Below are 14,134 nucleotides of genomic sequence, written 5' to 3'. Positions count from 1 at the left end.
ACTTCGGTACTCTATTACATGTACTGGGAAGTCAAGGGTACTTTCCTTTGTGAGTGATTTTATGCCCGCACACTAACATTAGACGTGAACACGTTTTAGTCATATGATGGAAAACGTTATCCTGTGATCCTTGATCCTGTCTCCCTTTGCACCTTACACACGGCTACTGGCGTTATCAATCTTGATACTAGCCGCACAATCTTGAAACTAGCCACACTATCGTAGACTAGTAGGGGTTCAAGTGAAGTTAGTTGAGCTGTGGTGATCCATACTTCACATTCGAAATTGCTCAAACATACTTTTTCCATGAGGTGTTTATTGTTGCCCTACTCCTTACGCCCAACCAGTTATTCCCATATACCTTACGCCCATACGTACCTACCCACTATGGGTGTGGAACACGGTATGTGTCAGGGATTCTAACATAATCCTGTTCAAATGCCACAAAATGTGTGCAGAGTAACATCAATGTACCCCCATTATGCCAATGTACATGGTACGCCCATTTGTACCTACCCACTATGGGTGTGAAACCCAGTCATGGTGAGGTGTGTGACAGGGAGTCTACCGTGACCCTGTACACATGCTACATCATCTTTTGCTACTAATAACTGTACCCATTATGCCCTTGTACACCTTACGCCCATTGGTACCTACCCACTATGGGTGTGGAACCCAGCAATGGTGAGGTGTGTGACAGGGAGTCTACCGTGATCCTGTACACATGCTTCATCATCTTTGCTACCAATAAATGTATCAATTATGCCCTTGTACACCTTACGCCCACTGGTACCTACCCACTATGGGTGTGGAACCCAGTCATGGTTCAGTGAATGACAGGGAGTCTACTGTGACCCTGTACACATGCTACATCATCTTTGCTACCAATAAATGTATCCATTATGCCCTTGTACACCTTTAATACGCCCATTGGTACCTACCCACTATGGGTGTGGAACCCAGTCATGGTGAGGTGCGTAACAGGGAGTCTACCGTGATCCTGAACAAATGCCACAATGAGATCTGTGCAGCTAGCAGGGTCATCTTCACATCGTTGTCCCTCTTTCAAGTTGTACCTTCACATGATATGAACAAAAATTTAAATAAACATTTAAACACTGTGTCAGATTTTTGATTACAACTTTGACTTTCAAGATTCTCCAACCATTGGTTGATACAAAGCTATTTATATCCAACGTTGAGTTTCGACCCTGTCTAATAATAAACTCTCACAATGTTGCTCTGGTGAAATCTTAAAGAGGTATTTTCTCTGATCTCCCCGGAAAAGTGAAAGGGAACATGCAATAGGATTTGTATGACTTGAAAACATTTAAAACAGCTTTCTTGCCATGTAACTATGACTTTCCTCCTACTTTGTAGCAGTAAAAGGGAGAAATTTCAACATTTTAGTTTTTATGCTAATGAAAATTTCCATATTCATGAGCCAAAGCGTGATGTCATTCAAGGCAGAACAGAGGTGGCTCCATAACTTTTTACTTGTTTATCATGTTAAACAGCTTGTTTGGACAATAAGTGGCCAATATTTCTTCAAAACCTTTTTTGTGGGTAATTTTGAAGGACTTGTTTTTGTTCTGTTCATATGCACTTTTGACAAGGAGTACCTTGTGTGACAAATGCTAAATAGCGCCCTCTTACATGTATCGTTGAAAGGATTTTCTAATAATTGAAAAACCACCACTTTCTTTTCACTTCCAATGAAAACAAGTATTAAGATCTTGTATGTATTGTTGCAACACATAGTAATGTGCATGAAAACAAGATGAGCTGAATTTCCACTGCATGTTTCCTTTAAGTAGATGCAGAAAGATATATAACCCGGTCCAAGATCAGTCACCATCCACCAGAAGGTTGGGGAAGATTGCTTCTTTTTATTTTTTTTAAATTCAGGAAGGTCCCCAGCATAAGATGCCCGTGGAAGTAGGGCTAATGACAGATTATTTTCCTTGAGACAGCTATGGATGGACTTACTTATGAGGTGAATGGAACGCATGTATCTGTGAATCTGATTCATCTTGTAGCGTAACCATCAGATTTCTTCCCAGGCTAAATATCAGAGATTTGATACCGTCCTTTCGAAGCATTTCAACCTGTCAAAGTAAATATTTAATAATAAAAAATAAAGAGTAAACAACGGGGAGCATTCCTGTCAATTGGAGACAACTCGGGACTAAGGCTTGTCATAAAACCCGAGAAAACCTGGTGATTTGAAATTAATTATTTTTTTTTTAGCCCTTTTCACACTAAACAAATCTCGGGGTTGACGCAGGGTTGACGCATCGTTTCACACTTAAAGAATTTCAACCCTGCGTCAACCCGTGTCAACCCCAAGATTAATTTCGCCCCGGGATGAACTCAACCCTGCTCCATACCAGGGTTGAGATTTTCAATCCGGGTTGAAATTCTTGCCAGGGTTCAAAACAGTAGTAACTGAGCATGATAAGCTTGATTTGCATGATACAAGTGTGAAATGATGCAGGGTTGAATGCGGGGTTGAAAAATCAAAAGTTCAACCCGGGGCGGCACTGGGTTCGCCCAGGGTTGAGTTCAACCCCGGTCGAGAAGCTCTGGTGTGAAAAGGGCTAAAGAGGTATTAGAGACAACATGGAGGAAAGGAAAGGGTGTAAACTAATACGTACCTGAGTAACAATCATGTCTTTGTCCCTTTTACTTCTCTCCACGTCGCGGCTTCCAAGGTTCTCCGAGATGGCCGCCAGACAGCTGGCCCGGCCATACAGCTGCTCGCAGGCAACCCGGTAACACTCTAATGGGTACCAGCGATGGGTGCTGGCCAGGGCTGGTAGGTACCGGCCGGCCAGGGACAGGGGGTACATGGTGGCTAGGAGGATTACGTCCTCTTTCTGTGCAGAGACAAAAATAATGGACGGACAGAAGAGTATTTTTTAGTGGAGTGTCACAAGGCTCTTTCACGCTGTTCAAAATCTCTGTGATGGACACAGGTCAAACCTTGAGATTTTTGGAACCATTCGGGTCTATATAAAGTAAAGTATAAGCCCTCGTCGGGACCACGCATAATCTTTAAATTTGGAACTTTTCAAACTGCGTCATTTTTTCATATAAAACCGTTTTAAATGTTGGACGATTTACAGTCTTTGGTAGCAAATGGGGTATCCAAATGTAGCTAACAACATTCCCCAAAGGTCTATATAAATGACGTCATCATACGACGATCAGATTCAAAATTATGACCCTTCCAATGAGTGTGGACTTTCAATTTTTTTTGTGGTGTTTAGTTACCTATGAGGATAGAGATACTTATAGCATTTGAACTAGGCGTTTGAACATGCTTTAATGGTAGCATCAACTGTACAGGATGAGTAAAAAAAAACCGAAACCCAGATGTTGGGACCATTGTTTTAGTGAAGTTCTGCATGTAGCACTTTCAAAATCTAGGATATGAAAGCTCAATTCATAAGCTTTCTTTTAGTACAAGAATCATTCAAATCACTCATGTACTTTTCAAGTTACGGACTTTTAAACACCACCACCGTTTTAAAGTTCTGTCCACGGATCACAAAACGGTAAGTGTTCTTTCAACAAAACGAAAACAAATCACATAGGGATGTGTGTGAAATGTTTTTGTTTTGCTTAAAGAACGCACACCTTTTCTGTGATCTGTGGACAGAACTTTAAACGGTGGTTGCGTTTAAAATTCCGTAACTTAGAAAGGATTCTTGTACTAAAAGAAAGCTTATGAATTGGACTTTTATATCCTAGATTTCGAAAGTGCTACATGTATGCAGAACTTCACTAAAACAATAGTCCCAACATTTGGGTTTTTTTTTTTTTACTCACCTTGTATACTTCCAAGGAACTGAGACTGGTCTTTGAAAACAATTATGGTAAGCAGGTGTAATAGTGATGTACACCTGCAACACCAATAAAGGTGTGCATACGTAAGCATTATGAACTATACAATACAATGATACCTGGAACGTAGACTGCTGGAACTGTTTGATACTCGGCAGGTGTTTCACAGCTGGAAGGGATATCTCAGAAAACCATTCCATTATAGACTTCTCCTGGAAACAAAAACAAGCACGTGAAACAAAACAAAAAATTAGTCATGGTCTGAGACTAAGACCTAGATGTCAGAACATTGACCATAAACGACATTTGGCAAGTTTTTGGTTGTTTGTTTGTTTGGTTTTTCTTTTAATCTGACACAGCCAAGTTTCAAACATAAACATAATGTAAAATAACTGACTCCACTAGGTAAACTAGCTACAGGATTTGAATTTTTATTTTGCAGTATCTGTTTTGACACAAGCAAAACTTGTAAGATCTTTTGAGAAGTCTAGACCAGAACAGAGACTGAGCCTGATAATTGCTCTGAGAACTCTTCCCGAGACCTCTTCTCGAGACACAGCATAGATAGATATTATGTACACGACAGAATACACCTGGCACACAAAGAAACTAAGCAGTTTTTATAATCATCCTTGTTTCGACATTTCTCGGTGAAGAAAAAATCTGAATTATACGTTTTGTCACGGAAACTTTCTGGTTCAATTTGATACCTCACTTGGGAACACTGCGTAATAAATAACGAGAGCACAAGCGCGAAAGCTCCTGAAACCCCAAAACTAATTGTTGCAATTAGCGAGATTTTCAATGGGCATTGCAACACACAATTGAATGCAGGCCTACGTCATTGCATTCAATTGTGTGTTGCAATTTTTTTTTCATGCCATATGTATATCCTACTCATGAATAAAGACTGGTTCGTTCTTTGCGTGAATGCAAGTGCACAGTAAATTTTTTGGCACTTTTAGTAGTGTACAGCCTGATCCCGATAAGGGAACAAAAATCCACTTTTAGGTTATTGGACTTTAATACCAAACTAGTAAGTGACATTACAAACCAACAGGTATGTCTTAGAAGAGGGCAGGGCTTTTATTTTTTAAGGGAACTTTTGGGGTAAGGTGACGATGAAGACGACACAACACAGCATGAAAATAAAGATTGTGATCATCGCAACACACAGTGAACACACCAAACCGCATTGATTCGCATGGCACCAACTGTAAAACGCATACGAAAATCGCATTTTCTACCACAAAAAAATGATGTCATTAGAATTAAGAGAAGTCTGCTTTCGGTTGAAAAAGTCATTTTGGACTGATAAAAAACACCCTTGAACAAATTTGATCAAAACTAAAGAGGGCCTCTACTCTACACAATCTCTAATTTTTGGACGAAACCATATTTTTAGAGGGAAATTTACCAAAGTTGAAATGTGTTGAAGGCTTGTGACTTTTCTGTAGCCAAATACTTGCCACGATGTCAAAAATTCACATCTTCATTTGCTTTCATAAAAACCAGCCTTAATTAAAACCCTTACCCTACTCAATCCTCCTCAATCCCCATGGTGATTTTGGAGGATTTTGGAGGATTGAGGATGAATGGTGTTGAAGCACATGAGATTTTGGAGGATTGAGGATGAATGGTGTTTGAAAAGGAGGAGGATTTTGGAGGATTGAGAATGAATGCATTTGAGAGGCGGGACAGTCTGACGATTTGGAAGGATTGAGGCGCTGGGTATCCTTCATTTGAACATAAGTGCAAAAGTTTGGAGGATTTTGGAGGATTGAGGATGGTTTCTAGCAAAAAGGGCCTAGGGAGTTAGGGTTAAGGCTTATTTATGTGTTCACCTCCAGCATGCCATGGAAGTCCATCCGGATCAGCTGGTTAGCGTGGCCTGGGCTCACGCAATTCTCGCTGCCTATCTCCCCATACCCCCTAAAGGCTATCAGTGTAGGAAAGCCAATAACGCGTAGTTGGGAACAAGTTACTGGATCCGACGTGCAGTTCATGATGTACATCGATGCTCCATCTGCAAGGATACAAACGGGATAACTGCATTTAAATGAAATTTGAAAATGATATTGAACTGAAAATCTGCATTTTTATGGCAAGATCACACTTATGATGTAAAAATAAATTTGAACATTTTTGAAAAAGCCAAGAACACATTATCAGCAATTCTTATTTATATTTTAATTAATTTATAGTGCATCAGTTCTTTTCCAAATCATTTGAATTTGGGATCTTCATCAAAATGGGCCTTATTCAAGTGTCGGCCATATTGGATTGAGAGTGAGGTAAAATCTTGATTTTTGGAACTTGTGTAGAGAAATGAAAGCAAGTTAGTTTCTAATTAATTCCAGTCTGCTTCAATGAATAACAGGGGTGTGAGTGACCACTGATAAAAATAGCTGAAAACAGCTGAAAAAAGGTGTAAAAGAGCTGAATTTTGGAAATCTCCTATACTTTTGTACACAGCAAGTGAGGGGAAAAAGCTGAAATCCAAAACAAAAATAGCTGAAATCAGCTAAAAAGCTGAGATTTCACACCCCTGGAATAATTTAAAATTTGTAATTAAACATTCCCTAATGTTTAAAGCCAGATTTAAAAAAAAAAATTGTGCCTGCATGCATAAATAGTCTGGCGCCATCCCATTCAACAGTTAACAATTAATGAAATTTATTCAGGGAAGTCGACAAAAATGGCCACCTCGTGAATAAGACCATGGTTTTGATAAATGCGAGGCATTCTTGCAAAATGAGACACACCTGGACAGAGGTTACAATGAGAGTTTGTCGATATAAGAAGGAGAATAAAATTCTCCTCTCAATCCCGCTGTATGTTGCACTTTAATTGGATAGTCCGTTGACAAGTTATGGCTGTTTAAAGTTTGCATTTATCGACAAGTCAAAAAATTAAACTACTAAGAACAAGGCCTTGAAACATTTCAACTGTTTGGTAGTAGTGAATATAATAAATGCCAGAATGTTTATCCTTAAAAAAATACTTTTATTCCAGGATGTTTAAACTATTTCTTTAAAATAGGTGTAGTAGACATATCAAAGACTATAAATAAAAATAAATCTGAAAATTAAAAAAAACATCACCACTTTTGGTGTTCTGCATTTTTCTCCACTAAGGCCTGTGCCCAGTTCCATCTCATTTTTGCCAGAAAGCCTCACGACTCTAGATCTAATGGGCCCAAAATTTGATACAGCCCCCTCTGTAGGTGGACATGCTTGTTTCTAACATAATTTCCACATGCAACCCAGCGAGGGCGCTCTTTCCTTTTTCCAACTAATTTTAAAGGAAAACAAAGTGAGACTTTGTCTGAATTAGGCATTTTGTGGCTACGACTGTGGATTTTGCCATTTGCTTAGTGATGGTAAATAGCCATAGCCATACAAAACAATGCCATTTTGTACATGACCTGAGCCTTGCGTTTTCATGAAAGAAATCTTCATAACTCGACCCACCAATCATCTTCAGCGAATCCACCAATCTCTCAAAGACGACCATCTTCCTTCGGCAGTTGCTGCAGTCGGTCTGAATGAAGACCACCAGCGTGGTAGATGTGACGTCCTTCCTCCAAGGCTTGGCGAGGCGAAGTGCACCCCCAGGAGTCTGAGAACGCTCCACGATGCTTGCCCAGGAGGTATCGGTCACTTGTGGGATCTTGCCGATCATTGGTTGGGAAGAAGTGCTGGATTTCTGAAAAATTCAAGCAGAAAATCTAAATTGCCTTGTTGACTGCTGTTGATGAGACACATTCAGGTCTAATGTGTGACTTGACTTGACCTGACTTAGTTTTGGGAGAAATGACTTTGTGACTTAGTGAATTGAAAAATAATTAGATTTTTGAAATGCTTCAATATCTTTTGAGGCCATCTATGATCATAATCACTGTGCATATAACAAAAGATGTGATCAAATAAACATGATGATAATGTTTGCAGTATTATTGCACTTCATATAACAATCCATCCCAACCAAATCATTCCTTGAAATAAAAATCTGAATTTATGAACCGTTGTTTTTTTTTATACATTTTACTGCTCAAAGAAAAAACAATCAAGGGAGTATGGCAAAAAAAACTGTTTCATGAAACAAAAAAATACAATATAGAATGTAGGAAAAAGTGGCAGACAATGAATACCATGATCATAAAAACCATCTTCAGCACAGGTACCAATGATTCTCTGAGGAGTGGGAAAGTGATTGAAGTAACGTGTCCTGCCTAAGGACATAAGAATAAATATTTGATTCCAGTACTGCAGTGCCCGTTCAAAACGTGCCTGTTTGGAATGGGCATATTGCTTGGCCTCCAGTAGACCCGCAAACTTGGCAGTATAGAGTGCAGCGACCGTAAAACAGCGCGCCATATCTACACCTCACCGTTGCGCGATCGTGCCCTTAATAAAAATGGTCAAGGCCCACCTCATCGTTACACGATCTTCCCCCTTCAAGAAATGGTGGAGCCCAAACAGCCAGCCACCATTTCCACATGTGGGACCCAGCAGGGCGTGGCACAGTCTGTATATACACTTTTGTGGTGTAGGCCTCTCAAAATGGTGCTTTTTTTTTGCAGCTTCTTGGAGAACTGCTCATCTAAACAACTTCAAATTTGACACTGCACATTCTGGGGTCCCGGGCAATACTCACGCCAATTTTCAACTCCATACAGTGCCCGGTTCTGGAGATAATTAAATACAGACAGACACACAGACACACAGAAATTCCTGGAATTTTAGTAAAGATGATTCATGCTAAATGAAACCGATTTATTAATATTAATCAACAGGCAATGAATTTCAAACTTCTTAGAGAGGTTGTCTGACATACCTTCTTGACCCACAAGGATTTCTGCCTTTCAGGAGCTTTGTTTTCCCCCTTGTTCTTGACTTTTGACTTCTTCGTTGGCTGCAAACTTGTTGGATCGCACATATCTTGGTTGTACACATCATCGGGAATCCCAAGACTGCTGTTTGCATAACTGGTGCAAAGGTTTGGCGTGTAGCTGGTGAAACCGTACGAAATCTAGACGAAAAAGTAGAACTGTTCAATTAAATTACATTGCACTGTGGTTTGTTTTTTTATGCACATCGCCCATAGTCAAAGGCCACTCAAGGTGTGGGCTACAGAGGAAAGTATGGAAGAACCAGCCCCTTGCACTGAAACAAGACAAGATAATCTAATCTCTTCACAGTATGAATAGCGTTGGGATGGGTAACTAGTCCACTGCAAGGCATTAATAATGCCTCTACCCATATTAGGCCAAAAAAAAAAATACTCCGGTCTCTGGTCAGCGCGCGCGTTGATTTTAACCATGCGCGTCAACCTTTTTTTTTTTCCAAATTAACACGGAAGCTACAACAGCGCCCTCTATTGCCGCACCTCCTCAAATTTTTGTACCAAGGAGCACCAAGGAATGGGAAAATTGCACCAAGGCAAATGATAAAGGGCACCAAGGTAAATTATGGAGAACACCAATGTATAATGAGGGCACAAACAAGCAAAATAGTACCCACCTTGTCTGTACAATTCAAGCTTGAAAAAAAACAAAACACACACACACACACACAAAAACGCGTCGCCACATCAATTCCGGAACTTTGGTCTGACCAGAGACCGATATTTTTTTTTTTGGCCTTAGGCATAGAAGTGTCATACTATCATAGCCCAGGCTAAGCTCGAACCCACAACCTGCAAAATTACCTGCAGACCACGAATTCAACGCCCCACTAGGCCATGGCACTCTTTTTTAAAGAGAAATTTAAGTAAGAAGTGTATTACTCTAGTATAGGTGTCTCTCAAATGACGTCATTTCCTACAGACCAGCCACGTGCATCGGCATTTTAAGCGTCAACTTGCATAACGCGCATTGGCTGCGTCGTATTTCGAACACATTTCAAGCAACAAGCGCACGTGTTTGAAACATTTTCAACACTGCGCAATGCGTGCTTGATTGTGTAAAATACGAAGTTGCACTTCTCCTACAGAGATGGCCGTCTTTAAGAGAGACTTATTCAACAATGTAGTGAAAGAAAGCAGTGGTGTGCAGCGTGACCACTCATCAGACGCTCCAAGGGATTTTAACACTTGAGTTTAGGAGACAATCTCATCTCCTTTAAATCCGAACTTTTAACACTGTCAGTTTCAAACTTAAGTCAATGACCTAAAAAAGATGTTAACAAAACTTACGTAGTTCGAAACTTATAATTTTGTAAAAAGCTAACAATCGCTGAACAAACCGAATGTGGCATCAAGACAACTGAATTGAATTTAAAAGAAATCACAAAGTAGTAAAAAAAAAACTTACCTCATTGTCAATGTCATGCCCCTCCCACGGTGAATACTGTAGCTCCTCCCCCTGTGCATTGTATATAGACACTTGGTTTTGTTCAAGGAAAGTTGCCACTGTCCAAGGGGTTGGGGTGACATCAGGTAGTAACTTCTGTTGCAGGACTACACCTGGATTAAAAAATGAAGAAATTCAAGCATTTCAAAATTCAAATTAGCTGCTGTTTGCAGATTTAAATCAGGTGTGGTATGAAATTTGGGCTCCTTTGAAACAAGGACTCATTCACTGTATCGTGCATTGCTCAACCACCAGAACAAAGAGAACTCACTCAAGTGTGGTTTGGAGTCTGTATGGAGGTTCAAAAGTGGACATCTGCTTTTCTGCATGAACGTTTTGTGAAAATGTATTTTTCTACTTTTCTGCTTTTCTGCTACCAGAAAAGTAGATTTAACGATTTGCTAAAATGCAATTTCTACTTTTTTGCTTTTCTGCTACCAGAAAAGCAGGTTTTACTTTCTGCCCTTCACTGACGGTTCAAAAACGGACATCTGCTTTTCTGCTACATCAGAAAAGCAGATTGAACATTTTGTCACGGTGGTTCAAAAGTGGCCATCTGCTTTTCTGCTGCAGAAACTGAGCAAAACGATTCCCGAACGCAACAATGCCACTCTAGTACCCACCAAAAAATGGAGAGGTTCCAAGTGATTCCGCCTCCGTCGTTACGTCATCACAGCTAGGGTATTCCCGAATCTTAGGTCCAATCACATTACGCGCGTGGCCAGGCAACGTCTTCATGGCCTGGCTACGCAAGTAAAACAGTCTGTGGATTGGACAGAGATTCGGGCATAAGCTGTGATGACGTAACGACGAAGGCGGAGTCACTGGGAACCGTCCTCTTTTTGGTAGGTACTAGAGTGGCACAGTTCCGTTCGGGAATGTTCAATCTGCTCAGCTTCTGTGCAGAAAAGCAGATGGCCACTTTTGAACCACCGTGACAAAACGTTCAATCTGCTTTGCTGGTGGCAGAATAGGAGATGTCCCTTTTTGAACCGCCAGTGAAGGGCAAAAGTAAAACATGCTTTTCTGGTAGCAGAAAAGCTGACACGTAGAAAAAATCATTTTAGCAAAACGTTCAATCTGCTTTTCTGGTAGCAAAAAAGCAGAAAAGTAGAAAAATTCACTTTAACAAAACGTTCAATCTGCTTTTCTGATATTCTGTTAATAGCAGAAAAGCAGATGTCCACTTTTGAACCTCCATAGAGTCTGTATAAGGTAAAAAGGACCAGACTTTATAGGAGCCCAAATTTCATACGACAGCGGCTTTACCTACAGGACATTATGGGAAACAGTCCACATCTAGAGAATGTCTTTATTTCTTCATGAGATTTCTGACTGCATGTATGTGTGTGAGTGTGGTACCACACATAAACGAACTGAACAATGACTAAGATCAGGAAATGCAGAAAGTCAGCTACAAAGTTGAAAATTGTGAATCCCCTGAATTAAAAAAAAAATTGTTTTGAAAGGAGGAAGACTAAGGCTGTGTATCAGAACCGGGTAATCGAGTACCCGACCGTTGATGTCAGGAACCGGTTCCAGATAATGGGATTGAGTACCTGTTAACAAACTTTACAGATTATGTAGCAACTTCTCAGATAGTGACAAAAAAAGGTTTTGAATGCCATTTGTGGGGAATTGTCAAATGGCTATGTGGGGGGAAAAAAAAAGATTTCACGTTTATGTGCATTTTAAAGTTGCAATCCCTTTATCCCGCACTGTACACACTTGTATTTTGCTGTATTGACGCACTGATGTGGTAGTGTTATCATGCGCACCTTTATGAACCATCTAAACAGCAACTTCCAGGGTTCGAATTTTGGGGTGGGGTTTCTTTAAGGGTATCCAGGTACCTGTGTTTTACTGCAATAGGGTACCCGGTTCTCGTAACACTCATAAATGCACACCACCAAGGAAGACTCTGAATTACTTTTTCTGGCCAATTTGTCATTACAATAACTATAAAAAGATCACAAAACTAATAGACCATTATCATGTTGCAGCCATCTTGATTTTTTCCCATTCAAATCAACGTAACCAAAGCGAGGCTGTGAGGAAAAATAGTCTGGTTCCTTTTTGCACAAAAAACGTTATCATTCAGTACTGTAATTGGATACAGGGAACATGACTGAAATGGTGGCAGCATGATAAAGGTCTATTTGACTTGAAGTTACCCATGTCCTCCGTTTCCTCCCACCAGAACAGCACTGAGAACGGAACAGACTTGGCATATGTAGCATCCACCCATCGAGTCACCACTGCAAAACATTTGTCAGATTTTATATGAAGAAAAATATTATTCTTTCCATTAGCTCTTTACATACAGCAAGCCCATAAATTACGAAAGGCCAAAATGGTACTTGTTTAAGATGATAAAGAGCAAATGTATTATTATACATAATAAAGGTATTTATATTTTGTAATAAAAGAGTTGACAATTAATCTTCACAGTCCAATTTGAAGACCATTTAGCCCAAAGCATCCAGCAGACAGAGGGGAGAGTGGCCTAGTAGTTGGGGTCGGTGACTCATGATCAGAGGGTCCGGGATTCAAATCCAGCTGCTGGCCATACATTGTGTCCTTGGGCAAGCCACTTCACCCACCCTTGCCTCTCTCCACCCAGGAGTATAAATGGGTACCGACATTAGCTGGAAAGTATTAAACCTGCGATGGACTGGGATCTCATCCAGGGGGAATAGAAATATTCTCAGTCGTTTTGTGGAGATGAAAGCCGGCCTGATGGGCCGTACTGGCTTGTGACAGAATTTACTTAACTTTTTATCCACCAGACAAGCCAATGTTTTTCACAAATATACACTCTATGCACATACATTTGTTAATATACAAATGAAAATTTAACATAAGCAGTGAGCTAACCTATTGATATTTTTCTCGAAGTCTTATCATTATAATCAAGATTTCAGATTCCTGCAAAAACATAGGAACCATGTGACCCATTCACAGATGGTTCTTTCGTCATTTTCAACTCTTGACTTGGCCATTAAACTCCGGGAGATAAAAATTATACTCTTTATACCTTCAGCGTGTTGTGTGAGCTCCAGCGATTTAAACTGCAACCCCGTCCCATCACCCAGATGAAACTCGGCTGCCGATCGCTGGAGGGCGTCCAGATACGACCCCGTGTCGCGACCCCAGGGGGCATGGAAGCACACCAAGGTCGGCAACCTCTTTTCCTTTGGACTGATGATGCTGCTTTCAAAGTTGTGCAGGGTCAGGATGGTTATGGGAGACATTCTCAGCCTGAGGAAGGCTCTCAAACGCTCAAAAGATGACTCGGGCCCTTCAAATTTCTGCACTACTCTATTCTTCACCGTGTCTGAAAAGCAGAACAAAACTTGGATTACATTAATGGTTTTTCTATTTATGTTTTTATTTTGTTTTTGTTTTTTTTAGTTGGGGAAACACTTGTCAAACTGAATACACTAACTGTCACAGACATTAATAAACTTCAAACAGGAATATTCATGTACCGGTATATTAACAAACTTCTTCCCCAGATATTTTCATCCTTTTTTCTAGCTGTTCACAACATCCATGGCCATAGCACAAGTTCATCTAACAAACTTTATTGTCCTTTCACTCGCACATCATACTCCATTAACACATTTCAATTTCATGGGCCACGTCTCTGAAATATCAGCCAGACAATGAAAACACAGTCGTCTGAGGGCCGCTTTAAGAACTCCTTCAAAGCGGAACTGATTTTCCATTACATAGCACAGCTATTCCTTCGCCACTGAGTACATTTCTTCCTCCCGACTGCTGTTTTCTTTTCTTTTCTCTTTTTTTCTTCTTCTTTTCGCGATGGGATGGGATGGGATGGGATGGGATGGGATGGGATGGGATGGGATGGGATGGGATGGGATGGGATGGGGTGGGTGTGGGGTGGGATGGGATGGGATGGGATGG

General features: G+C 40.4%; 1 protein-coding gene across 1 annotated transcript in view; it reads right to left on the bottom strand.

The window, feature by feature from the left end:
• The window catches only part of LOC119737800, a 50,111-nt gene that overhangs the window by 24,061 nt on the left and 11,916 nt on the right, over positions 1-14,134 (bottom strand). The window contains exons 7-16 of the mRNA XM_038212414.1: positions 13,242-13,541; positions 12,379-12,462; positions 10,166-10,317; positions 8,689-8,883; positions 7,323-7,557; positions 5,694-5,875; positions 3,969-4,061; positions 2,658-2,879; positions 1,990-2,108; positions 942-1,076 (exon numbers count right to left, since the gene is read on the bottom strand). Coding sequence (XP_038068342.1) covers positions 942-1,076; positions 1,990-2,108; positions 2,658-2,879; positions 3,969-4,061; positions 5,694-5,875; positions 7,323-7,557; positions 8,689-8,883; positions 10,166-10,317; positions 12,379-12,462; positions 13,242-13,541 — 1,717 coding nt within the window. The remainder of the gene's footprint in view (positions 1-941; positions 1,077-1,989; positions 2,109-2,657; positions 2,880-3,968; positions 4,062-5,693; positions 5,876-7,322; positions 7,558-8,688; positions 8,884-10,165; positions 10,318-12,378; positions 12,463-13,241; positions 13,542-14,134) is intronic.

This window comes from Patiria miniata, unplaced genomic scaffold, assembly GCF_015706575.1.
Source record: "Patiria miniata isolate m_02_andy unplaced genomic scaffold, ASM1570657v1 HiC_scaffold_3, whole genome shotgun sequence".
Taxonomy (NCBI): domain Eukaryota; kingdom Metazoa; phylum Echinodermata; class Asteroidea; order Valvatida; family Asterinidae; genus Patiria; species Patiria miniata.
Note: the sequence above shows the minus strand (reverse complement) of the source record. Positions and strands in the feature narration are given on the sequence as shown.